This window comes from Barbus barbus, assembly GCF_936440315.1.
Source record: "Barbus barbus genome assembly, chromosome: 18".
Classification (NCBI taxonomy): Eukaryota; Metazoa; Chordata; class Actinopteri; order Cypriniformes; family Cyprinidae; genus Barbus; species Barbus barbus.
In genome coordinates this window covers 12,021,951-12,048,217 of record NC_136746.1, presented here as the reverse complement: position 1 = coordinate 12,048,217, position 26,267 = coordinate 12,021,951, and the positions used below count along the sequence as shown (strand labels likewise).

The 26,267-nt window shown below is 37.3% G+C and overlaps 1 protein-coding gene across 10 annotated transcripts in view; it reads left to right on the top strand.

The window, feature by feature from the left end:
- Window positions 1-103: 103 nt before the first annotated feature.
- The window catches only part of kiaa1109 (KIAA1109), a 66,201-nt gene continuing 40,037 nt past the window's right edge, over window positions 104-26,267 (top strand). For 8 of the 10 annotated variants that reach the window (XM_079439770.1, XM_079439774.1, XM_079439773.1 and 5 more), the window contains exons 1-39: window positions 104-238; window positions 5,163-5,265; window positions 6,241-6,357; window positions 6,435-6,513; window positions 6,668-6,732; window positions 6,895-7,084; window positions 7,557-7,638; window positions 7,805-7,998; window positions 9,292-9,371; window positions 9,483-9,630; window positions 10,304-10,460; window positions 10,621-10,699; window positions 10,882-10,973; window positions 11,572-11,689; window positions 11,768-11,923; window positions 12,843-12,940; window positions 13,079-13,260; window positions 13,372-13,478; window positions 14,659-14,852; window positions 15,076-15,285; window positions 15,462-15,599; window positions 15,732-15,908; window positions 16,674-16,802; window positions 16,890-17,009; window positions 18,084-18,364; window positions 18,456-18,700; window positions 18,777-18,972; window positions 19,395-20,190; window positions 20,761-20,831; window positions 20,923-21,096; window positions 21,310-21,430; window positions 21,512-21,658; window positions 21,779-21,900; window positions 21,985-22,169; window positions 22,347-22,568; window positions 22,670-22,881; window positions 22,991-23,142; window positions 23,540-23,690; window positions 23,814-23,966. In XM_079439770.1, the coding sequence (XP_079295896.1) occupies window positions 5,175-5,265; window positions 6,241-6,357; window positions 6,435-6,513; window positions 6,668-6,732; window positions 6,895-7,084; window positions 7,557-7,638; window positions 7,805-7,998; window positions 9,292-9,371; window positions 9,483-9,630; window positions 10,304-10,460; window positions 10,621-10,699; window positions 10,882-10,973; window positions 11,572-11,689; window positions 11,768-11,923; window positions 12,843-12,940; window positions 13,079-13,260; window positions 13,372-13,478; window positions 14,659-14,852; window positions 15,076-15,285; window positions 15,462-15,599; window positions 15,732-15,908; window positions 16,674-16,802; window positions 16,890-17,009; window positions 18,084-18,364; window positions 18,456-18,700; window positions 18,777-18,972; window positions 19,395-20,190; window positions 20,761-20,831; window positions 20,923-21,096; window positions 21,310-21,430; window positions 21,512-21,658; window positions 21,779-21,900; window positions 21,985-22,169; window positions 22,347-22,568; window positions 22,670-22,881; window positions 22,991-23,142; window positions 23,540-23,690; window positions 23,814-23,966 (6,231 nt within the window). In that variant the 5' untranslated portion in view covers window positions 104-238; window positions 5,163-5,174. The remainder of the gene's footprint in view (window positions 239-5,162; window positions 5,266-6,240; window positions 6,358-6,434; window positions 6,514-6,667; window positions 6,733-6,894; window positions 7,085-7,556; window positions 7,639-7,804; window positions 7,999-9,291; window positions 9,372-9,482; window positions 9,631-10,303; window positions 10,461-10,620; window positions 10,700-10,881; window positions 10,974-11,571; window positions 11,690-11,767; window positions 11,924-12,842; window positions 12,941-13,078; window positions 13,261-13,371; window positions 13,479-14,658; window positions 14,853-15,075; window positions 15,286-15,461; window positions 15,600-15,731; window positions 15,909-16,673; window positions 16,803-16,889; window positions 17,010-18,083; window positions 18,365-18,455; window positions 18,701-18,776; window positions 18,973-19,394; window positions 20,191-20,760; window positions 20,832-20,922; window positions 21,097-21,309; window positions 21,431-21,511; window positions 21,659-21,778; window positions 21,901-21,984; window positions 22,170-22,346; window positions 22,569-22,669; window positions 22,882-22,990; window positions 23,143-23,539; window positions 23,691-23,813; window positions 23,967-26,267) is intronic. The other 2 variants (XM_079439767.1, XM_079439775.1) reach the window with 1 other exon arrangement.

The following is a 26,267-nucleotide window of genomic DNA, read 5'->3' as shown; positions in this document are numbered from 1 at the left end:
GCTGCTCTCCATGTCACTCACGCCAAGGTTCTATGACCTCGCCCTCTGATTGGCTCTGCCGTCCACAACAGATCTGTGATTGGTTACACCTGGCACATGACCACAAAACAGGAAGCACAAGCGTTGTCCATGTAAATACTCCGGAAAAGAACTCGTTTGAGAAATGGGTCCCGTCGCCTGAGAGGAGTATGAGAGAACAGCTTTAAGGATCATGTAATTCCACACTCTACAAGGCGAGGTGGGTACGCTGCGTGTCCCAAACAGGTCGTATGTGTGATCACGGACTGCGGCCTAGATTGTCTGGATTTGATCCTGGATCACCTGCTGAGCCCAAGCGCTGCTGTCACACACACAGCCATCTGTCCGTTGCATTAAATATGATCATATTTCCAAGTACTAATGCTCAGTTATATCTGATCTTGCTGTTTACAATCATCAAAAGGTTGTGTTTGACATGCCAAGAGCGAATGCGTAATACTTTTTCAAAATCATCTTCATCATTATCATCGTGTCGCTTGTTTTGCACGGGTTAATGTTATCCCGTTTTATTTTTTACCTTTAATCTGGGTGAATTGTAACTTACACATTTGAGTTTCATTATTCTACAGTTTATTATTCAGAAACGCTTTGGTGCCTGTAGGACGTGGACGCACAATGGTTTAGTTGTTACATATAGAAATAATGAGCTCTATTATTGTGTAACACGCCTCACCTTTTGCCAAAGCCGTTTATGGGATAGAATGCGTTGTATAAGATGTAGTTTCTGTTTTTGGGGTGGAATTAATTCTGTATGTTTGTTAGAGCAGCACTAGCTGTCATACATCACAGTGAGCTGCTGTGATCCTGTCATGTTAATGCATTGCACTGGATAACCGAGTAATTAAGACACTGGACTCTAGAGTTGCACAGGTGTTAGCATCTCTGTTTCATTTTGACGCTCACATTAATAGTTAATTTTCTGCCAATTATTTTAAATTGGGTACAGGGTTGCTAATCTTTGCTCAGGCACATTTGTATGACGTGCTGAACAGTAAATTTGCTTACTTATTTGATTAAAATGCTGTTTTCTGTCATGATCCCGGTCAGTTTATTTCGCTGTAATGGCCGGTTAACTATACATTATATCGCTTATTATGCTGTTAATTAATAAATGAAGTACATACATGGACATAAAATTGTTTTTTTTATGGTGTACAGACAAGCACACCTAGCTAAGTTGGAAACATGCTGTGATTGACCATGTAATAACTAGTCCAAATGCAGTACTTGATGTGTTTGAATGATTTGTTTTTGTGTAACTTCTTTTTAGCAATATTAGTTCAGAGCAGAACATGCCACAACTGATCTAAGGAATTCTACTGAACAGTACTGCATTATTTGTTATCAGGCATTCACATCAAACTAAAAGAATGCAAACCTGAGCTAATGCTATTTTGCTTAAACATTAGTTTGGTGGATATGTTTATAACCGTGACACCGCTAAAGATTAAAGAAAAGTTGGACCCACTTTATATCAAATTTAATTAATTTAAATTTATCAGTATATACAATGTACTTATTGTGTACACGCATGCTTTCTATAGTTTACTGTTATTTAAGGGGGTCATGAACTGAGAAACCAAAATTCCCTTGATCTTTTGACATATAAGAGGTCATTCTGTTATAAAAATATCCTGCAAGTTTCAGAACGCTAAACTTTCTTGTTATACTAAAAACGGCTTATATTGAAGCCAGTCTTCCAAAATGACAGATTTTGGAATATTTTGCTCTACAAAAACATGATGATCAATGCCTGCTTCCACGTCACTGTCTGTTTAGCTCCGTCCACCGACTCATGCATGTAGTTTCCAAGAGAGGTGAACGCGCAAGTCTGTGCAGAAACCAAATGGTAAAGATGGCTCTGAAGACAGTGCAGTGCTTAGTTGTGGAAAAACAGTGTTTGCGTTGCCTACCTTCCGATTCCAGCGTTAGAAAAGATTGAATGAACTTGAATGATCCAGACCGTGTCAGTAAGAACTCGGTCCTTTGTTCTCTTAATTTTACTGCTATATTGAGATATTTATACGTTTTTGACTTAAATCACAGCAGCTGTCAAACATACACAGCTGTTAGCCAATCATAGCAGTACGCGTTTACTTCTGAGTCTACAATACACCACACCTATTAAAACAGAGCGTTCTGATGAGGGGGGGTTAAAAACAGGACAGAAAATAGCTTATTACTTCTAAATTACAATGTTTTTTGATGTAGGTGGACCTCAGAGAACAGTACAAGGCAGTTCATGACCCCTTTAAAAGATACCTGCATGTAGTTACATATGTAATTAAGTTCTGTAGTTACGTAATGCGTATATAATTACACTGACCGACCCTACTTCTGCTCCTTAACCCACCCTTAAATCTAATCATAGCACCAAACCTGTACCTAAACCTAACCATATCCCACCTTAATAGCATCAAAAGTGTTTGCAATACAGCATGGAAACAATAAGTGCATTGAACCTAACAATTAATTTTTGACATAAGTACATAGTTGTTAAAAACTATAATAGTGGGACCCAAAAAGTAAAGGGTGTAAAAAAATTCCTCCAGACCTCCTGTTTTTACTGTGTGTAGCACCTACACACTGCAAGTTGTTTTGGATTGTGTTTAGCAAGGTCTATGATAATTCTTAACAGCTTGTGTGGGATTCAGTGTGGATTGTTTAGTTAATTCTGTGTTTATGTAATGCAGGCTTGGTAAAAATGCTTTTATTGAGGAGGGAGGGGGGCTGACTCAATAGCCAATCTGCAGTTTATAGCAAAGCATTTTAGAGCAAAGAGAGAGGGGGGGGGGGGGGGGTTGAATAGTTAAAAAAAAGGCATCCAGCTTTTCCCACCTTCAGTAGTTTTTTTGTCATCTCTTTTTTTTTTTTTTTTTTTAATGGTAGACTGGATGTTCATTCATTTTAACTTAGAAAGTGCATAAGAATAGTCATTGCTGAAAGTTAAATAGGGGGGGTGAATGAACTACGAGTCTAACTTTAAGAAACTAGTTTACACAACTGTGTGGCATTGATGCCCAGTGAACACAAAACTGCTAAGCAATTGGTGGTTGAGTGGATTAAAGGACTGAAAACATAAAATCCTCATTAAAGAAATTTTATCCTTTCTAAATAATTCTACAACAAATAACAATAATAACAAATAAATAAATCCAAATATTCTTTTATTTCCAAATGTTTTGACCAAATACACAAAATTAAATGAGTCAAGTGCAAGGGATTTTGGGTATCAGCCTGTCAGTTCTACCTGCACCTTCAAACTTGGCATTATAAATATTAAATATACTATTTAATATTTCAAGTTGTTCATACTAAATTCAGCTCACCATGTAATGTTCAGTTGTAGATTATATGCTGTTTTCATCATAGAATCACAGATTATCACATTCACATATCACATAATCACATTATCAAAAGCAATATATCTTTACAAATAACACAGCTTCTGGTTTCACGGTCACACAGATGTGTTCATGCCAAGTGTTAGAAGAGTTGCATGCAAATAATACAAGAATCGTATGCTGAACATTGTGCCTGTGACTGCTTTTTTTAATTGCCTGGATGAGCTGTTTTACATTCATGCATTTGGCAGACTGATTTTCAGCCGAATTTAGTGCTGCTGGATTTAGTAAAATTAAATTTTATATGATAAATGATCTGCGGGTATGTGCCGAAGTAAAGAGTAGAGTGTGTGAATAAGTGTTTACAGCTGAATGGATAGAGCTTACGTTGTTTAAGTGGTTCTGTTTACAAATGTCTTACAGTTGCAGGTTTAAGGTTTATTTGAGTTATTTTGGATTTAAGGTGGATTACATGCAGATTTGCTTCTCCCTTTTCAAACCTCATAACATACCAGATAAAGGCACAATTCACAGTCACAGTAAGTAGTCTGTGATTGGTAATAATTAATCAACCAGCATTTGCCAGCAATGGCACTTTTGTGTTGGTTTTCTCTACTGTAGCTGTTTCTTTCTTAAGAATTTCAAATATATGTCCATCACATTTCCCTTACAGCTTTATTTCTGTTGTCCAACCAAAAGGAATAGTTCACCCAAAAATGAAAAAAATGTACTCGCCCTTAGGCCATCCAAGATGTAGATGAGTTTGTTTCTTCATCGGAACAGAGAAATGTAGCATTACGTCACTTGCTCACCACTGTATCCTCTGCAGCGAATGGGTGCCGTCAGAATGAGAGTCCAAACAGCTGAGAAAAACATTACAATAATTCCAAAGTAAACTACATGTCTCCAGTCCATCAGTTAGTGTCTGTGAAGCAAAAAGCTGTGTTATGAAATAAAATTCATAATTTCAACATTACTGTCACTTCTGGCCAAAATAATAGTCCGTTATCCATAATAACACTTCATCCAATGAAAAAGTTATTGTAAATGATGCTTGATGTGTACATATTTCTCTCCTGTTTGACAAGTTGAATTTTTACTGGAGAAAGCAATATTATAATTAGAGGATTTTTTGTGGGGAGGAAACAGTTTGAAATTAAAAAGTCTTAACAATTGGATTTGTTTATTACAAACACAGTTTGTGGATTACTTGCATTATTTGTGGATTATTGTGATGTTTGATGACGGCACCCATTCACTGCAGGTGATCCATTGATGTAATGCTAGGCTAAATTTCTACAAATCTGTTCTGACAAAGAAACTAAATCGTGCATCTTGGATGGTCTGAGTAAATTTTCAGCAAATTTTCATTTTTGGTAAACTATTCCTCAAATATTTTCTCCCACTGTTCCACGAGAGCTAAATTCAGAAGAGATATAATGCTGTCTTATTTGCCAACACTATAGCAAAAGCGCTTCACTATAAGAGGCTCAAAACTGATTCACATGGCTGAAAATGCAATCAGATTACATTACCAACAGTTTATTAAAAACATTGTGCCGTACACAACATGGAGTCCTAATTATGTGAATGTTTTCTAAGATGCTGGATCACTTTAGGAAAGTTAATGAGCTAGTTCTGTGTCTTTAGTCAAAGAACCTCGCTTTTTGCACACTGTGTTTATGAATAGTCTGCTGATTGAGCATTGGCAGTCGTCGTCATAAGTCAGAGGTTGATGCAAACCCTGTGTAATTTGATGTCTATTCTGCTTATCTGCAGTGGGGTGTAACCATGGAGAAAACCAACACCAGTTTCCCCAGTTATAATGAATTAGATGACTACCTCACCAGACGCAACTCCACTTTTGTGTGGCTCCTTGTGGGTAAGTGGGCAGCTAATGGGATTTAGAAATTGTTTTTGTTCTGCAGATCATAATTAGAAAAATGTCTAGACCTAAGGTACCTAGTGCACCACTTCCGTTTTAGACTACTTTATTTCCACCATCTGTCTAAAATAAAATGATTTTCTTAACAAATATCATTTATGATTTTTTTTTTATCTATATGTAAACATCATTTAACCGATGCATCAAAGCAAGCTTGTGATGCTTGTGGCCTAATTTAAATAGTTTGTAAATGTATATTCGTATAACTCCGTTTACTTACCGACTCACTGCTTTCAGAGTACACAGCCTCAAGTTGACATGACACAATGTTCGGCACAGACACTGTATTACTGTATTATACACTACTGTTCAAAAGTTGGGATTCAGTATTTCTCATATGAAGTTAATGCTTTTATTCTTTTATACTTTTAAGATATATCCAATGTTAAAAAAGATTTCTGGTTAAAAAAATGCTGTTTTCTATTCAAAGAATCATGTATTCTGTGTCAAAGGTATTCAATCATCCACAAAAAAATTAAGCTGCATAACGGTTTCAACGCTAATAATAATAAAGCATCAAATTATCATATTAGAATGATTTCTGAAAAATCATGTGACACTGAAGACTGGAGTAATGATGCTGAGAATTCAGTCTTGCCATCACAGGAATTAAATTGCATTTTAAAACTCATTTAAATAGAACACTGTTCTATGAAATTGTAATAATATTTCACATTATTACTGTGTTTACTGTATTTTTGAATAAATAAATGCAGCCTTGGTGAGTGTAAGAGACTTGTTTAAGAAACCTTAAAAAAATCTTACCAACCCCAAACTTTTAAACAGTAGTGTAGATCTCTTGCAGGTGACTAGTTTAGCTTGTGTTATTTGCTCGATAAGGCTAATAGCCTACTCGGTTATTAAAGATGGTGGTTTATGTGTATGTTGTGTTTGGATTTATGTTTTACACAGCCACTATTATGTCATGTGGATGGATCATATACCTGACATACTATAATTCCCGTAATATTGGACTCATCCTCACCCTCATCATTAACCGTCTCTATAAGAATGGATACATACACATCGGTGAGTTAGCCTCAATATTGTTGTTTTTGCTCGTTTGATTGATTTTTGTTTCATTTATTTATTTATTTATTTTCCAGGTTCATTTTCATTCTCTGTGCTGTCTGGCAAGGTCATGTTCCGAGATGTCTATTTCATCAATGAAGACATGTCGATCAGGTACACAACACAGAATAATTCAAACTCTGTCCTTTTTATCGAAGTCCTTTTTATGCTCCATTGCTTTTTTGACACTCTACTTATTCCTGTTGTCTCTGTGCATTTTCTCATTATTTATTGGTTATGTCTACTCTATTGGTAACTTTTTTTCCAGAATTCAAGATGGGTTACTTATATTTCGTTGGTGGAAGATGTACAACCCCAAACAGAAACAGCATGGTCAGTGCAAAAGCATAACAAATTGTGACAGATTTATGTTGTTATTTCAGGGACATGTTTAATCATAACATAAATCCCACAAATTTTGTACATGTCTTTTATTTTCAATGACAATTCTCCATGAATTGTGGGTGAAATGCATGTGTATTGATATATTGTTAGTTCTGCTGTTTCTAGACCCAAAGGCTGAGACACGGCTCTATGTCACGGTTAACGGATTTGAGTTCCACGTGTATAATCGCACGGATCTGTACACTCGGCTTCAGGAAATATTTGGCCTAGAGCCCACCCTTATCCCGCCCCACGAGGATGAGGAGAAAGGGCGAGAGCAGAGGGATAAATCCCTGGAGAGGTAAACATTGCACTAATACGAGAAAAAAATGGCTTCGATTCTGGTACATAAGATTAAAGGTGAAGTGATTTTTTTTTTTTTTGAGTGTTGAAATGCTTGGACCAGCTTTTAATATGCAGAAACGACTACAAATAAGCTATTTATAGACTGATTTCCTCAGTGTAAACATTGACCATCCCAACATAGAAGCATTGGCCCAACCATCCATCTGTTTGCTGAGTAATTAGCAACAGGAAGTGTTTTTTTTTTTTTTTTTTTGTCTAGCTTCATGTTGTTTGAGCATTTCCACATGTAGGCAGTATTTGTGATGGCTACAAAACCATTGATTTATTGTTCATCGAATTTTCTAAATGGAATGTAAACAATGATTTGGAGGCATTCGCGTTGTTTTTTTCTCTTTAGACCGTAATGGTGCAGTACTTCATATCCGAATGTGCTCATGAATGACGATGTGTTTTTGTTGTTTTTGAAGTGTTCACATTAAAGCTGAGACTCAGGACCCGTCATCTTCCTGGAGGTCTCTCATCCCCGTCATCAAAGTCAACATCAGTACAGTGAGTTCTGCAGTCCACATTTCTCCCATTCACCCGTTTCCTGTCTGACATCAGCACACTGCTACCTGCGTCATTCATACTCCATACTGTAACAAAGAATTAAATCTACTTAATATTTACCTGGCCATGCCTCAACTTGTATAACTCTCGCTGGTTTTGCCCTCAGGGTCGTGTTGCATTCGGTAATCACCATCTTCCCCAGACCCTCTGCATGAATTTTGATGATGCCTTCTTGACATATGCCACCAAACCACCTAGCAGCCACTTGGATCAGTTCATGCACATTGTGAAGGGGTCTCTGGAGAACGTCCGTGTAATGTTGGTGCCCAGCCCGCGATACCTGGGCCTTCAGAATGATGAGTGAGTCTAATAATCTCTAGTCTTTGTGCAAGTACAGAGCCAATGAAATAGCTATAATCTAAACTGATGTGCAAATAGGCATACTGTATATTATTTAGAGAGAGCGTGAAATCTTTTGAATACATTTCAATTTATTGTGTTGACAAGCCCTTGATTTGTTCTTTGTAAATAGCCTTTTGTTTACACTATCATTAAAAAGTGTGCGGTTGATAAGATTTTTTTTAGGGTTTTGAAAGAAGTCTTTTATGCTCACCAAGGCTGCTTTCATTTGATCAAAATTTTCTATGGCTCTTTGATTAATAGAAATGGCAAAACAAAAGTATTTATTAAGACATTTTATTGTTATAACGGCATCTTAAGACAGAAATTCGGATAGGTTCATGAGTCATGTCATTAATATCTCTTTGTGATTTTCTGTTTATAGACTTTACATTTAAATTGCTTATATTTCTGAAAAGTTAATCTGTCAACTTTTGAAGTGAAACTGGAATTTGGATAACAGCTGCAAAGCTGATTTAATAAAGTCTTTAAATAATATTAAGTGCAGATGGTATGAAGTATAGATGGCCAATGACCAGTTCAGCGCAAATGGCATGTAGTATAAATAGAGAAGGTGCTGTGTACAAGTGATAATGAGGTATATGTGGCCGTTGACCATTACAGTGCATATGACATGGTGTATAAATAGAAAATAGGAGAATATGGCAAAATATCTGGATTGATGCAGGATAATAGGCTAGAATAAATGTCAAATCACCACTACAGTTTTTATAATATGCTTTTATTTATAAAATGCGCTTTTATAATACCCACAGGGAAATACTAGGAAGACATTTTTGCTTATACACACAAATATTGAGTTGTATAGTGAGAATACGGTAGTCTTTCACTGCATCATGAGACATGAATTTACTCTACAGTATGTGTGTGTATTATGTAAATATAATTATCAAAGATTATTAATGAGGATTTTTTAAGTAGAGGGTTTAAGTAATCAGAGCTGTTCATTTGTTCCATTAGTTACAACAATTATACTCACTGATCTGTGTAATTTAATTTAGATTGAAAGTAATATTAACATAATGACCTGAACATGAATTGCTTTTTGTATAGATAAGCTCTTTGCCATGTCAATTATGGTTTATCTGAAAGTAAGCACAAGTTAATTTTCATTGATGTAATGAATTGGTATGCAAGAAGATTAGTCTTGATTGTCATCTGCTCGATTGCTAATGATTAATGATCTGTTAGAGTGATGTAGATGTTGTTTAAAAAGTGAATTCCTGTCTCTAGACCTCCCAGGCTCATGGGAGAGGGCTTTGTGGTCATGCAGTCGAATGATGTTGACATCTACTACTACCAGGATGAACCAGGTAATCATTGTGACTGGTTCATTTTTTTGTCTTTCATTATTTTGTGAATAAAGGTCTGCGTGATAAACAGTGATGAGAGTGTTTTAGCAAATGTTTGCTGTTTTTATTTAGGTTTGGTCCCAGAGGAACTGGAGAATGGAGATACAGAAGTCTGCTCTGAAGATGCCAAGCTACAGGACTTGCCTCCGTGCTGGGGTTTGGACATTGTGTGTGGCAAAGGAACAGACTTTAACTATGGCCCATGGGCCGACAGACAGAGGTACAGGCACACGCTCACATGGTTGTAGTTTGGTTTGTGGTTTTGTTCCGGTTGTGGAAGGCTTATTAAAGCTACTACATTTAAGTGACATTCTGTTTTTCTGGTCTGTATTGCTGTTTGATTATTATTACTATTGTAATAGACAGCAGCAGGAATAGACCTTTTTGTCTCAGCTGTTTACATTTTAGTAATTTTCTATTGGTTCACTACTTTTTAAAGGTTTGAGGTCAGTAGGAAGTCTTTAATGCTTACCAAGGCTGCATTTATTTGATCAAAATTACAGTAGTAACAGTGAAATTATAAAATAATATTACTATATAAAATTAAATGTTTCCAGTTTTTATATATATTTTAAAATAAATTGTATTGCTGTCATGGCAAAGCTGAATTTTCAGCATCATTACTCCAGTCTTCAGTGTCACATGATCCTTCAGAAATCATTCTGCTGGTTTGGTGCTCAAGAAACATTTCTTTTTATTGAAAACAGTTGTGCTACTTAATTTTTTCAGGTTTCTTTGAATAGAAAGTTCAAAAGAACACCATTTATTTAAAATAGAAAACTTTTGTAACATTGTAAATGTCTCTATTGTCATTCTTGCTGAATACAAGTATTTCTTTCTTTCAAAAACAGAGAAAAACTTAGATTCATTACATTGTGATTTGACTCCTACAGAGACAGCCTGTGGAAGTTCTTCCTGCCTGCAGACTATCAGCCAATGAAAGTGAGCGATGTTGCCACACCAGGCAAACCCCGACAGATCCTTGCCTTTGAGCTGCGTATGAACATCATAGCTGATGCAACAATAGACCTGCTATTTACAAAGAACAGGGTATTTACACACACATACACATCTAATGATTCATTTCTGAGTGGCACACTCCTATGCATAAATGTTTGCTAGGGCAAAGTTTGCTTGCATTCATAGGAACAATTTGTACCCTCTTTTGTCTTTGTTTACTCACTAACCCATAATCCATTTGTCTTGACAGGAAACTAATGCGGTTCATGTGAATGTAGGAGCAGGTTCTTACCTTGAGGTCAACATACCCATGGCTGTTGGGGAGAATGGTAACTTCCAAACTTTTATGAAAAATAACAGGAGTAGTTAATGAGGGTGACATTTGACAGGTTTTGTTTGTTTAATGTAAATTAACTTGACTCATTATTATTATTACGAACTGCAGTTTTGCCCTCCCCAGTTTTATATCATACTATTTGTAACCCATTTTTGCCTTTCTATTTCCGTTTAGGTTATTCTCCCACTGTTAAAGGCCAGTTATTACATGTAGATGCAACCAGCAGTATGCTGTACAGGACACTGCTAGAGGCTGAAATGCTGGCTGTGAGTGCAGCACATGATTTTATTGTTTATAAGTGTTATGCAAAACTGTGTTTTCAAAATGGACTAGTCTGGCTTAAAGATGCCCTGCATAATTAGGCTGGTTTAAGGTCATGTTTACCAGACCTGATCAGACAGACTCCATGCGTAGTTCTTCAATATGCTGAGTAACTTGAAACTTTTAGTGCACAGAGCTGATAATCTTCAGAAAATTGGAACATTGCTTGCTGCAGGCGATTTGAGATCTGACAGTAATTGTATTGAAATTTATTGTTGAAGATGGGAAATTTGTTGCAAACATGAATTTAGAGTAGTAATATTTGTAATAATTCAGATTTTGCATATTGCGAGGCCCTTTCCCACTTTGCTGACATTCACCCACGCAGCACTTTTGGGAGGGCTGTAGTGTCAGAATAGAAGTGTATTGGGCTGTTGAAACAAGTGATGAATATAAATTCTGAATTATTTTAATGATAATTGTAATGATATGTATAATGAAAACAATTGCTTAAATGTCCTTGTAAATGTCTTAATTATTCTGCCCTAAAGCTAAGCTGGATAAACCATACTGAATGCTAACAGCTGTCCTTGAACTCCTCAGTTCCACGTTATAGCCAGCTATCCACGCGTGTGGAACATGCCCCAGTCCTGGCAGTGTGAGATTGAGGTTTACAAAGCCACGTACCACTTCATCTATGCACAGAAGAACTTCTTCACAGGTGACATTTCTCTCTTACCTGTAACTAATGTGTCTAAAGTCCATCCTCCGGTTGACTTCCTTCTGTTGTGACCTGCAGATCTGATCGAGGACTGGGCCAGCGACAGTGAACCGGACATCTACTCGTTCGTTCCATATTCGTGGAAGTTTAAGGTACTCTTTCACCAGTTTGAAATGATTTGGGCTGCCAATCAACACAACTGGATTGACTGCTCCACCAAACAGCAGGAGAATGGTGAGAGAGACTTTCATAATGGATGTCACACTGGAAAAAACTAATATGGTGTTTGTGAAATGTGAACACTGTAGGAAATCTAACAAATTAATAAGGCTTTGTATACACACCACACACAGTTTTGACAGTCTGTCATTTTGATAGTGATTAAGGAAGATGTAAAAGACAAAACTGATGTGATGCTGCATACACATAATATCCTGAATGATGGGAGTTTGGATTGGATTTGTTAGATTAGATTAAATTAGATTTTGTATATGTAATGTTTATTTATTTGCATACTTGCTGGTTGATTGAATATTAAATATTATTTATAAACTTCATAGGTCTTCTACCTGTTATGAAAATTTTAGGAAATGCAGGTCAAATTGCTTTACAAAGCAAAACATTACAATAAGTACCAAGAGCTTCACATGAGAACAAATCAAATTTCCATAATTAATATAACATAAGATAAAAGATGGAACACACTTGATAATAAAAGATAAAGGTAGTATACATAAAATGCATAACAAAAAAATGTATTTGTCTGTCAAAGTACATACATATATATATGATCACATATGGGTCCAGGATTCTTATTACTAAGTAATAATAAAAGAAAATATACTACAAAGAAAGTTTCAGAGAAGTTATTCTTAGTGCCAAACTAAAAAGATCAATTTTTAGCTTTCTTTTTCAAATATTTAGCTTATTTTTTTCATTTTTAAATTGATTCTCTGTTCAAGCTATAAAGATCTAAACAGTCTGAACAAAGCCTGTTAGTTATTTTAATACTTTGTTATATTAGTGCCAAATGAAAGGATTTTAGACTGTAAAACAAAGCATCAAGCACTTCTAAACATAATGGATGGAATCAGTTTGACTTTTTTCTTGCTTTCTTAATAACTTCTAACCTATTCATGCTCTTTGTCTGTAGTTTATCTCGCTGCCTGTGGGGAAACGCTGAATATTGACTTCACTTTGCCATTTCACGATTTTGTCCCGGTCACCTGTAACACACGTTTCTGTTTGAGAGTGAGTGTACACCCTTGCAAACATTTACACGCACTTGTCTGTTGTGCTGAATGATGTATGATCAAGCATTACAACCTTATATGACATTAAAACATAAGCGGCCACCTAAATCTCCTCTGAATGATCACTCTCATTTAGGCTGAGGACACAGATATGCGTTTGTGTCTGCCTGACTGTCACCCCAGCCGGTACCCACTGCTCACCCTCACTAAGGATTACCAGCACTGTAAGACCCCTCCAGACGGCAATATGCCAGCAGAAGGGCAAGGAGCACCTCCCAAAAACAACAAACCCCGCTGGAGGAACATGACTCATGTAGAGTAAGAGCGTACCATTGATCTATTTCTGTCCCTCTTCTTTTCTGCTTCCTCTCACTTGCACTGCTCTTTGACACTTCTGTTGTGTTTATGGGTGTGTATTATTGTTTCCAGGGCTGGTTGGGTGGACTGCTGGAGTGTGCCGAACTTCATGCTGATTATAGACTATACTTGGCATCCCATCTACCCTCAGAAAACTGACCAGCAGCTCAAACAATCATGTAAGCGTTTGAATAAAACAATACAAATAATAAACGTATTATATAGATATCATAAAGATTCTTTAGACACGCTTACTACTTTATTGATAGGTCTGCATTCTCCATCAAATCAAGTGGAAATATTTAATTGAGCAAATCAAAGTACATTTTGGGGGACTGCATGTAGCCCAAGCTACATACATCTCGCTGCCTGTTTTTAATCTTGTCACATGTAACATGTTTATCTCAATAAATAAGACAGACGTGTGTAAATGTGGAAGTAAATATGAATACTTGTGACAGATCTTCATATAAACTACTGATACACTGCAAAAAATGCTTTTCTTACTTGGATCTAAAAATTCTTAAATCAAGAAGGATTTGCTAGACAAGTAAAAATTGTCTTGTTTTCAGAAAAAAACAAGTCAATTTTTTGCTTAGAGTTTATGCTTAGAAGAACAAAATAATCTATCAATGGGGTAAGCAAAATAATCTTATTTCAAACAGAAAACAAGATTATTTTGCTTACCCCAAACTGGAAACAAGACAAAAAAAGGATTGCAAAAAGAAGTATTTTTGCAGTGTACCAAATGTTTTAACTAGAAATGTTTGTGAATGCTGTCATAAGTTCATTTAAATTTGAAATATTTAAAGTTCTATAATTGTTAATAAATAAAACAATCAGATCATTTGCAGTTTAGACCTGGCTTTCAGTTATACTGTAATGTTGAATGACATTATATTACTCATTTTACCCAAGAAATTGAAAATAAAATCCATGTAACAGAGGCATGAGTTTCAGTGCTAGTATCATTGATACTGGTCTTCATTTATAATACAAGTGTTTAAAATAGCAACTATTTGAAATAATATCTTTCTGTTGTTCTGCATTCATTTGGAGATTAATTGTGAAAGATATATTCGAATAATCACGGTTAGTTACAGAAAACTGTGCAGTTAATTAAACATTCACCAAAACATTTAATTAAAATTTTAGTTTTGTTCATATGTAGGCACCACTTATATTTGTCCATAAAAAAATTTCAAGCATTTAAGCAAAATATTTTGATCGTTAGATGCATTGGTTCAGTCAAGTGTGTCAAAACCTTAGTATATGTTTACTTATGAAATCTCTGTTGCTGTTTTTACTTGCAAAGTACATTTATTAATCTGACCTTTTTACACTTCACTTTGCGTGCAGTATCAGAAATAGAGGAGTCCATGCTGTCAGCACTGCGACCGCCAGAACACGCTCCACCTGTGCCTACTCCACCTCGAATTTCCTCTGACCCCAGCTTGCTGCCCCCTGACCGCTTACATGTGGAGATGGAGCTGAGCCCAGACTCCCACATCACCCTTTATGGCCCCCTCCTCAGAGCGCTGGTGTCCATCAAGGTACACATGTATATGCATGTATGCTTCCAAATGAGTCCAGGATTCTTAAACTGAGCAGATGCATCACTAAAACCTCCAACTCGTTTATTATGTTTATTTAAACAAACTTGTGTCCTTCACAACACACTCCTCTTTTCCTTATAATGGCAGATTAAAATGAGGGCGACTAAATAAATGGCACTGCAGTATCCCATTAAAATGGTTGTTGTGTTTATCTGTGCAGGAGAACTACTTTGGAGAGGACGACATGTACACAGACTTTGAGGAGTCTCTCTCCAGCCCTGTGCTGAGCTCCTGCTCTTCTCCGCCTGGTTGGACCGGGCTGGGTCTGGAGCAGAACCGCTCTAAAGGCACACCCCACCCTCTCTCCCTACGGCCCTGGGACATCACTGTACTCATCAATATGCACAAAATCCATGGACGACTTCCAACGGTCAGTACCGCTTCAGAAATTTCATTCATAGGAGCCAAAGTGAAGACATCATTGTTAAATGAGCATATTCGCAATCGTGATTGTGAGCCTCCACTTTTTGATGCCTTGCAGGCACTGATATTTTCCTTCAGGAATCGCGAGTGTGGTTGTAAATCTTATTTGTTCTCTCTTTACAGCACTGTAGCAGTGATGGCCCAGAGGGTCCTACAGGCTTCCTGGAGCGCCTGTGTTTTGAGATGAAAAAGGGTTATAAGGAGACCATGCTACAGCTCATTCTCTCGCCTCTACATGTGTTTGTCAGTGATAACTATCAGGTGGGAGTGGGAGGAGGTGACCTTGTTCATGTTCTCTCAGGTGCTGGTATTTAAAGTTCTTGTGATGTTTCTGTTTTGTGTAATTTATTCCCGTGTGTGTGTATGTGTGTGTGTGTGTGTGTGTGTGTGTAGCGGCCTGCTGTTGATGCTGTGTTGAGAGATGGGCATCTGAGCCTCTCGGGGATGCAGATGAGAGCCCACGCTATGTTCTCAGTGGAGGGCTTACCAGTGGGCAGTGACGCACTCGAATATGCTTGGCTCATCGACGTTCAAGCTGGAGCTCTTACAGGAAGAGTCAGTGTGCCACAGGTGACTCATTTATTTTGACACTACAAAAGGGATGTGACTTTTGTAAAGGAACTTTTCTAGTAATGTCTGTGGCATGATGACCTCGCACAAATATTTTGACGCATCACTCATGAAAATGTGTTTGAATGAAAATGTTCTCAGTAATTACACTTTTAATAGAAGCATAGCAGGCATGTGGACTGGAGAATGTGAAGGTTGGATTTTTGTTAAAGCGCTTGGAAAAAAATCTATAGAAAAAATCCTATCTATGAGATTTATATATTGTTAAGCATAGTAGTCATCTTAAACATCTTCCTTTAGTTAATTCAATTTAAAAGTGAGCAAATAATACATAGACATTAAAAATTATTGTCTTGTTTACCTTCACAATCCATCAGTAAGCGTCAACTACCAATCAAAATTTTTTTTGAAATGTCAAACCAAAAGATCTCTTAAATTATAGTTGTTTTTGTAATGTTGTAAAAAAAAAAATTGTTTCATTTTGTTAATTATTTGCTATACATATAACTGATGCTGATATGGTGCTACAAATGCATTTGCCAGTGTGATATTAATATTTTATATTCATCTAAAAATGCAATCCTAACAAGTAGCGAACCTTTTTTTTTTATCTTTAAAATGCTCCTGAATGTGTCACCAAAAGGGATTAGTCAAGATGATTTAACATTAACATTAGTCACATTTATTTTAATCTACTGACAGCATTAATTACTGTTTGTATGCGTTTGGTGCAGCAGATGTGATCTGGTAGTGTTTGTGTTTCAGTGTGCGTCTCTTCTGGAGTGGGGCGAGAGCTTTGTGTTTCATGTAGTGTCCCGAGAGTTCCAGCTCGAGCAGCCAAAACCATCTGTCACCTGCCAACATGGAGTTGATCGTAGAGTCTGTGATGCCAAGGTATTACAGAAACACGCACATCTGCACTGTCATATTCACATCATTTTTAAAACGACTACACAACTGACTGTGTGCCTGTACGTGTAGCATGCTGCCCTGCCTGGTCCCTGTCGCACATCAGAGGATCTGAAGTACACCATGACTCGACTAACGGTTGACGGAGCCCAGGTTTTCATTGTTGAACACGGCTGTGCAGCCAATATTAAGGTATGACTAGCGATTGATCAGGTGACAATACTGCTACTGATTTATTTATAGAGTGATTTCTGAATGAGCATGCATGACTAAAGACTAATTTAGCTTTATAAAATTGCATTTTAAAATATTCGAATAGAAATATAGTTTTTGCTGTATTTTTGATCAAATAAATGCACTTATTTCAAAAACATTAAATAATAGGAGTGTAACGGTACACAAACATGATGGTTTGGTACGTACCTCGGTTTTGACGTGATTGTTCAGTATGTTTTCGGTACAGCAGGAGGAAAAAACTAAAACAATTTTTTTTTTTAATTAAACAATGGAACTGAATTTACTGAACAAATTACTCTTTCTTTAAATAAATTAAATTACAATTAAAATTTACGTAGGGTTAAAAATCTACCTCAGCTTCTGCTCTAAACTGAGTTTCGGAGGCAGTGTGTAAATGTGATTGACACAACGCAAGGTCGTATTTATTTTTTAACGTGCAAAAATTTTGGATTCCGTGTGCAATGACCTTAAACTTGTTTCATAAAAGATTTTAAACATGCATTAAATAATTGTGACATCACTAACAGGTATAGTAAAATATGAGTATATAGTCTAATATTTCGTGAAATTCTCTTCTCTAGACTTAATTTCTCTAGAAAATGACGAGCTGTGGACACTTAAGACTTGCCTGAGGTAAAGGAAATACTATGTGACATTTTGTTTACGTGCTGGTTTATTGACGTCTTTCTGCAATTAAAACACTAATTGAGTGATTACACAAGGCAATATTTGTTCATTTATGTATATTTTGCGTTAAAACTAGTAGTAAAGAGGAAGGGATGATCACGTTCACTCGCGCTCCAAGCTACCATTAGAACTGAGGCTTCTATACGGCGATATGTCACACCACATCAAAGAGTGCCAAAACGGCATTTATTGTTTGAATTTCCTGAAAAATGGAATGATTTGTTTGGCACACATGCGTACCGAACAGAAAGACCTGTACCGACATGTACCGTTACAACTCTATTAAATAATTTTAATTATTCCAAACTTTTGACCAGTAGTGTATGCATATTTGCCCATCAGACCGGAGCCTTGCGGTTGGCCACATGTAATCTGCACACAGCTGCTGTCGGCGAAGGCATTAGTGCCGTTTTGCAAGACGTAGTGATCGCTCAGTTCATCGAGCAACAGGAAGTTGCAAGGCTTGGCCTGCCTCCACCCCTCCTTCGGCGTTCTCATTGGCTTGAAGCGGGTTCGGTGACCTTTAACCTCATCACGGCTGATGTGGCATTGGCCGCTGACCATCCAGCCAAATATGAAATCCAGAGGCAGTTCCTGGAGCTTCATGACATGAAAACAAAAAGGTTCATGCATATTCTATATGATTTATTTTTTCTATTGCTTAATGTGCAGGCAGTCATATTTTCTGTGTGTGTGTGTATATGTGTGTTTTAGACTTTGGTTTCTTTGGCCTGAGGAGAAATACAAGCGAAGCCGTAATCGTTGTGGTTGTCTTGGTGGTTGTCGGTTTTTCGGTGGCTCGGTTGGCGGCCTGGACTTCTTCCGCTTGGAGGAAATCACACCCTCATCAAGCTCTGCCTTCTCTAACGTCAGTGCAGAGAGTGACATGTCCTACGGCCAATCATTATTACATCCAGGAGAATGGATTGTCACGAAGGAAACTCCCAAACTCTCTGATGGTAAGTTTTGTTTGTGGCTATTAGGAAGTTGGTTGGTTATCAAGTGAATTGTACTTATCGATTGATTTAATTGAAGCTAAAGGTGTTGCTATGCGGAGAGAAACCTGTTCCCCTGCTCCGATGGTGGACTTGGAGAGACGTGGCCAGCACCTCAGTCTGCACGTACCTCAGCGCTCTCACAGCTCTGCCTCTTCGTCTGAGGAAAACTCTTCCTCCAGTGCTGCCCTGCCTCTATTAGCTGGAGAAAGAGAGAGTCCCTCCCCCTCTACAGAGTGAGTCAGACACAAGTGCTCCTGTATTATATAAGACAATTTCACTCCCATAACCAATTTATATCTCAATCGTGAGTTTAGGGCTTGCAATAAGACATTTTTATATCTCACAATTTCACTTTTATTTCTTATTTTAAACTTCATCTCACTTTTTTTAATATATGGCAGAAATGGGCTTCCGTAAGCCAACCTGTCACATGAACAATCAATCATTAAATACACTATTGTTCAATAGTTTGTGGTCGTTAGTATTTTTTAAAAATGTTTTTGGGAGAAGTCTCTTATGCTCACCAAGGCTGCATGTATCTGTCCCGGTAACATTAACTTGGCCCGGTTTTGAATAAAAACAGGTTCTTGACCCAACTCTACACTTTCTTTTGCTCTAGTGTTTGAATGTGTATTTTACTTTGTGTGTTTTACAGGTTAATGAATGTAACCACTGATGGTCCAATCCCTGAGGGTCTGCCCTTGCGCTCTCCACTCCGCTCTCCTCTCAAGCGCCAGTCATCTGTCCAATCAGCTCGCCTCGGCAGCACCAAGAGCCTATCGGCTGCTGTCTTCGCAGAGAAAGCCACGCCTCCTACTGGTGTGCAGTTTAGCAGCGAGGTTTCCCGTAGCGACGAAAATGTTCTGGACTCACCAAGGCAGAGAAGAAGCTACGGGTCATTTCCTTTCACTCCATCAGCTGATTCTAGCACATTCCATCAGTACCGCTCAGTTGACTCCTCCATGTCTGTGGCTGACAGTGAAGCCTACTTTAGCGCTAACGAGGAGTTTGAGCCAATCAGTAGCGATGAAGGTCCAGGTACCTATCCAGGGAGGAAACGCAGACGGAGACAACAGGGTCAGCCTCACACAGAACACAGTCGTACATCTATATACCACAGTGTGGAAGGACCTCTGTCAATCGCTGAGACCCGCCCACCTGTGCTGCCTAGCCACACTTCCCAAGCCTCATTTGTCTCTGCACTTGGATTGGAGGAGGAGGGCTCTATTGAAACCGAGAAGGCGGAGACTGGCCTTCTGACAATTCAACCACATTTAATGGCTTTATACCAAAATTACCTTGCACATTATCATGTTTCAAACTGGGCTGTTAAGCAGCCGACCAATAAGAGAACATCTAAGTCATCGCTGCATCGCCCACTTGACCTTGACACGCCTACAAGTGAGGAGAGCTCCGCCTCCTTTGACCACTTGTCCATCCCGTCTTTTAAGGTTTATATTAAAAAAAAAAATTCTTTATTGTTATATATTTTTTATGCAGTTGTGAGTCCGAGCTAGATGAATCTTATAAAGAAATGTCCAGGTCATATTTCAGCAACAATATCAAGGAAAAAAGAAATATGATTTGTATAAATAAAATGGTCTGTTTATAAATAGACAGTAAATATTATTATAAATATCATTTTTTTTATATTAATGAACCCTTCCCAAATTAATAGTAATTTATGAATGTAAATGAAAATGAATGAACTATATATTAAACGTATTGTATAAATATAAAAAATATTTTTATGAAGCATCAAGCACTCTCCTTAAATTAATATAAATATATAATTGTAACTTATTATATATATTGTAAAGTGTGTGTGTGTGTATATGTGTATATATACATTTGTATTTTTACATTACATTAGGCTACTGAGGATTTGCTTAATTGTCATGAGATTGATTTTTCTCTATGTAGAGAGTAACTTTTGGGTAAAACATGACCTGGACATGTTGTTAGTGTAAGAATGTTGCCTGTTCATTCGTTATTTGTTGTTACTAATTGCTCTTTTACAGATGGTGAAGGGTGGTTTGTCTGCCACCTCGCTATTGGACAGAGGAGTTCAGCTCATGGGCGATATAAACAGGTAAAATGAGAAATCATAAATCAACAGTGGTTTCATTATCATGAAACATAATTTCAAGTATGCATTTTGATGTGTATTTGTGTATCTCCAGCACACCTTACACACCACTTGACAAGCAGGCAATGGACAACACGGATGAGGAAACAGTGACAGAGGACTGGACTGTTGATCAGCCTCTTGCTCAGACGAGAACCACAGCCATCGTAGAGGTCAAAGGGGCGGTCAATGTGGTTCTGACTCCTTTAGTAGCTGAAGCACTAGACAGGTCAGACATCACAGCAACTCTCACATCACCCATCTTATGGTGCCATGACACCAAAATGTTTCGGATCATTTATTTGCTAGTGCACTCCTAAAAATTTGATCAGAAAAGAAACGCCCAAGCCTTTCAGTGTGTCTTCTAAAACAGGAAACGGAAAGAAAATTTGTCTTTCATAACTGCCACAGTGTTTGTGAAATTCTTTGTTTTTTGTTCCAGGTACATTGAGTCGATGGTTCACTTTGCCAGTATTCGCCACCCTGCATCAATCCTGGATGACCTGCATGGGAAAGTGCTTAATGAAGTGTATCAGATTAGCAAATCCACTGTCTCTGAGTCTGTAAGTAATCAATACAACACACAGAGACGTGACAGCACACTTAGACCTTAATGTGATCATGATGAATGTTGCGTTTTCCAGAGCACAGCAAAGCTCGAGCACAAAATATCTAAAACGGAGGAAACCACCCCTGGGTCTCTGAGCACACCGCATGGACAAACTGATCTGTCAATCAAACCTGACAATGTGAAGATAAAGGGTTTGCAAGCTAATGTGACTATCCCAAAGGTACCTGTGTGTGTGTGTGTGTGTGTGTGTGTGTGTGTGTATATGAAAGAGAAATCTTTTCATTGAAATTGAAAAAAAAAAATGAAACATGAAAGTAATTGTATGTGCATGTGTCCGCAGGTAAACCTTTGTTTACTCCAGGCGTCTGTAGAAGAAGGTTCACCATCAAATAAGAGTGTCACACATGTCTCTCTAGTGGCCTTGTGTTTTGACCGGATTGCAACTCAGTTGCGCATGAATAGGTAATTGCAAACATTTGTGTAATGTAATATAATATCATATTTTTATTATTTAATTTTTTTATTATTTTAATGTGTGATGTGTAGGGGCATAGTGGAGGACACAGAAAAGCCCTCTGTTATGATGGAGAAGTTCTCGTCTGCATCTAAGATGGCACCTCAGTCCAGCGGTTCTCTCCGTTCTAATGCTGGGATTGAGAAGGGCAAGGAGATCGCAGCCAGACTCAACATACACCGCATACACAGCCAACTTCGTGGCCTGGACTCATCTGGTACACACAGACACTCAAGTTTATATCCATATGTTTATTTATTATGCGCATTATATAAGTTCATATGATATTTAATTGAACAAAATATTAATTGGTTTTATTTTTTTTATTGTATTGTTTTCCTTGAGTGCTATTTAGAATTGTAATTGTTTTTTCAATATTTGTTGTTTGTAACAGACCTTGGAGCTTGTGCCATCACTGCCATTCCCTTTGAGAAGTCCAAGGTTCTCTTCAGTTTGGAGGAGACTGATGACTTTGTTTTAGTGGATGAGACTGAGCCCTCTATCTCCACTGAACATGTCCCAGAACACACCCCTGACCACGCTCGCTCTGGCGCCAGTCCTGAGAAATGGGGTTGGATTATGTTTGAATGTGGGATTGAGAACCTCACTGTCAAAGGTATTATACACGTGCTGAATTTCAGAGAGCATTATCTGAACCATTATCTGAACAACATTTGTATTTCAGGAGTGTGAAATGCATGTCTGACTCTTCCTCAGGTGGGCGGCAGTCAGGAGCCGTGCTCTACAGTGCTTTTGGGGTGATGGGTGGGGCTGACAGCGGTGTCAGGGATGGAGTCTCAAAATCAAACGGTTCTAGTGGTTCTCAGACCGGAAGTGGCTACAGCACTGATGTATCTGATGATAACCTGCCCAATGATGCGCAGAGCCCTGCTTCTGAACCCAACAACAATTCAGACTCTGACGAACAGGTTCTTAGTTGTTGTTCTTAATGTATAGTTAATGGTCATTTGAGATCTTATAAGTTTTGTTTGGGTCTTTGTTTCTCGTATTGTTTTTCACTCATGTTTGTCTGTGCAGGATGAGGGAGTGGAGTCAGATGATCTGAAAAAGGATCTGCCCCTCTTGCCTCCTCCCCCTGACTCCAGCAGTATGAAGCTGACGATAAAAGAGATCTGGTTCAGCTTTGCTGCGCCAACCAACATCCGTTCTCATGCTCCAACCATGTCAAGGTCTAAAAAAATCAAAATACTGAGAAAATCGACTTTAAAGCTGTCCAAATGATGTCCTTAGCAATGCGTATTACTAATAAAAAAATACGTTTTGATATATTTATGGTAGGAAATTTACTAAATATATTAATGTAATATTATCTTTACTTAATATCCTAATGATTTTTGGAATAAAAGAAAAATCAATAATTTTGACCCATACAATATATTTTTGGTTATTGCTACAAAATATACCCGTGCTACTTAAGACTGGTTTTGTGGTCCAGGCTCACATATATATAGTTGTTTTCAGGGAATGTATATTGTATATATTTGGCTGCAAAGTCTTTGATTCGAGGGAATCATGGCTCAGCGTTTATATGGCTAATGAGGTCTGTATTATTGAATGTGTCTGCAGGCAGCTGAATCTGTTGAGTACTGCGACCCCTGCGGTCGGTGCATGGTTGGTTCCCATTGACCAGCTGAAATCCTCCCTGCAGAAACTGGACATGGAGGCCACACTGCGTGTGTGTGCGGTAATGGGCTGCATAATGACTGAGGCCCTGGAGGTCAGACTTGTTAATACTTAACGTTAGACATCCCTGGATTTGCAGTGTAATTCAGCAGAACTGCGGACCTAATTTAACTGGTCTAATATTATGGGCATGTGTATGTGTGCTTTAACCCAACAGAAAAAGAGTATTCACATTCCATTTCGCAGCAAGTATAACCGTGTTACAAAGCGAGCCCGATATCTTCATGAGAACCCGTCCTGTTTACTGTGTAATATTCTACATCGTTACCTGCAGCAGGCTGATTACAGCGTCATCGAAGAGGCCACCATGGTAAGTCTGTATGCTTGCAGAACACATGATTGCACATGTATTAGATTTTCTTATACTGCTGCGTTGTTGAATTCTTCATTGGCCACTGTAAAATCTGAAATTACTTCAACATGTCAGGGTTCCAGGCTGCGACTAAAATGGTCACATTTGCGACCAAAAATATAAATTTCCGAGTGAAGCTTTAGTTGAGATTGCCACTGGCGACTGTATACATTTATATTATGATTTAAAAATTTGCATGTAATGGCTTTTTTCCTGCTTTTTTTGCAATCACATCTTTTATGTTTATGTAATAAACTGAGAGGATACGCATCAAAGTTTTACGACACGTCTGCTAAAAGCAGCTTCAGTTGTGGAAGCATGAGAGAAATCGAAAATGATGGAGATGTGTGAAGTAAAAGTGCAGAAAAGCAGTGTCTATTTTGTGCACAACTTGAACAAGCTACAACAGGTAAAGCTGTCAGCATGTGTGGATATTAGCAAAATCGTTAACAATTCTTGTTTATAATAAAATACTATTATTGTTTCTTGTTCTCAAGATCTTTAGTCTATATGCTGTGTTCTGTTAGTGCTTGAACTTCATTTTATTTGTAGTGTGCTTGTTGTCCAATAATCACAATAAGCTCTGTTACATTTTAAAGTATTAGCTTTAAAATTCTGCCAGATTCATAATGAAATTCAAACAGTAAATACTGTTTTGGCGCTCTTTAATGTGACATGAGCGAAAGCTTAAGTGCGGCACATGAGCGTGTAAACAGTGCCATGTAACAATACATTTACGTCAGGATAACCATTCGGTATCCATAAGCTCATCAGTCAGCTAGAAAAAAAAAATAACTATGAAATTTATTGCATAATCATAGTTTTACTTAACCTGTTGTCTACATAAGAAACAATGCAAAGGGCTAACGATAAAATTCCACACCTCCTTTAAAATGCCATGTTACTAATTAAAGGGTTAGTTCACCCAAAAATTCTGTCATTAATTACTTACCCTCATGTTGTTCCAAACCCGTAAGACCTTCGTTCATCTTCGGAAACCAAATTAAGATATTTTTGATTAAATCCAAGACCTCTCTGACCCTCCCATAGACAGCAAGGGAACTACCACGGTCAAGGCACAGAAACGTAGCATGGACATCGCTAAAATAATCCATGTGACATCAGTGTTTCAACTGTAAGTTTACGATGCTACGAGAATACTTTTTGTGTGCAAAGTGAGGTCAGTGAGGTCTCGGATTTAATGTTCCAAAGATGAACAAAGGTCTTGCAGGTTTGGAACGACATGAGGGTGAGTAATTAATGACAGAATTTTCATTTTTGGGTGAACTCTATCCCTTTAAGAAAAACAGACTGGAAGTGTGAAAACATACAGTACCAGTCAAAAGTTTTTAAACAGTAAGATTTTTAATGGTTTTTTAAAGAAGTTTCTTCTGCTCACCGAGCCTGCATTTATTTGATCCAAAGTACGGCAAAAACCTTTAAAAAATGTTTTTACTATTTAAAATAACTGTTTTCTAATTGAATATATTTTAAAATGTAATTTATTCCTGTGATTTCAAAGCTGAATTTTTAGCATCATTACTCCAGTCACATAATCCTTTAGAAGTCGTTCTAATATTCTGATTTGCTGCTCAAAAAACATTTATTATTATTATTGTGTTGAAAACAGCGGAATATATATTTTTTAGGTTTCTTTGACATATAGAATATTCAGGAGAACAACACTTATCTGAAATGGAAGTCTTTTGTAACATTATAAATGTATTTATCATCACTTTTGATCAATTTAAAGCATCCTTGCTAAATAAATGTATTAATTTCTATAATCCCCCCCCAGCTTTTGAATGGTATAGTGTATAAGGTTACAAAAGCTTTTTATTTCAGATAAATGCTGATATTTGGATCGTTATATTAATCAAAGTATCCTGAAAAAAATGTCCTCCATTGATAATAATGATAATAATAAGAAGAAATGTTTCTTGTACAGCAAATCAGCATATTAGAATGATTTCTGAAGGATCATTTGACACTGAAGACTGGAGTAATGATGCTGAAAATTTAGCTTTGATCACAGGAATAAATTACATTTTAAAATTAATTATATTTAAAGCAGTTATTTTACATTACATTTAGTCATTTAGCAGATTTCACACTATTACTGCTTTTGCTGTATTTCGGATCAAATAAATGCAGGCTTGGTGAGCAGAAGACAATTCTTTAAAAAAACATCACCAATCAAAAGTTTTTGAACAGTAAGATTTTTAGTTTATGACAACATTTATAGGACGCATTGAGGAG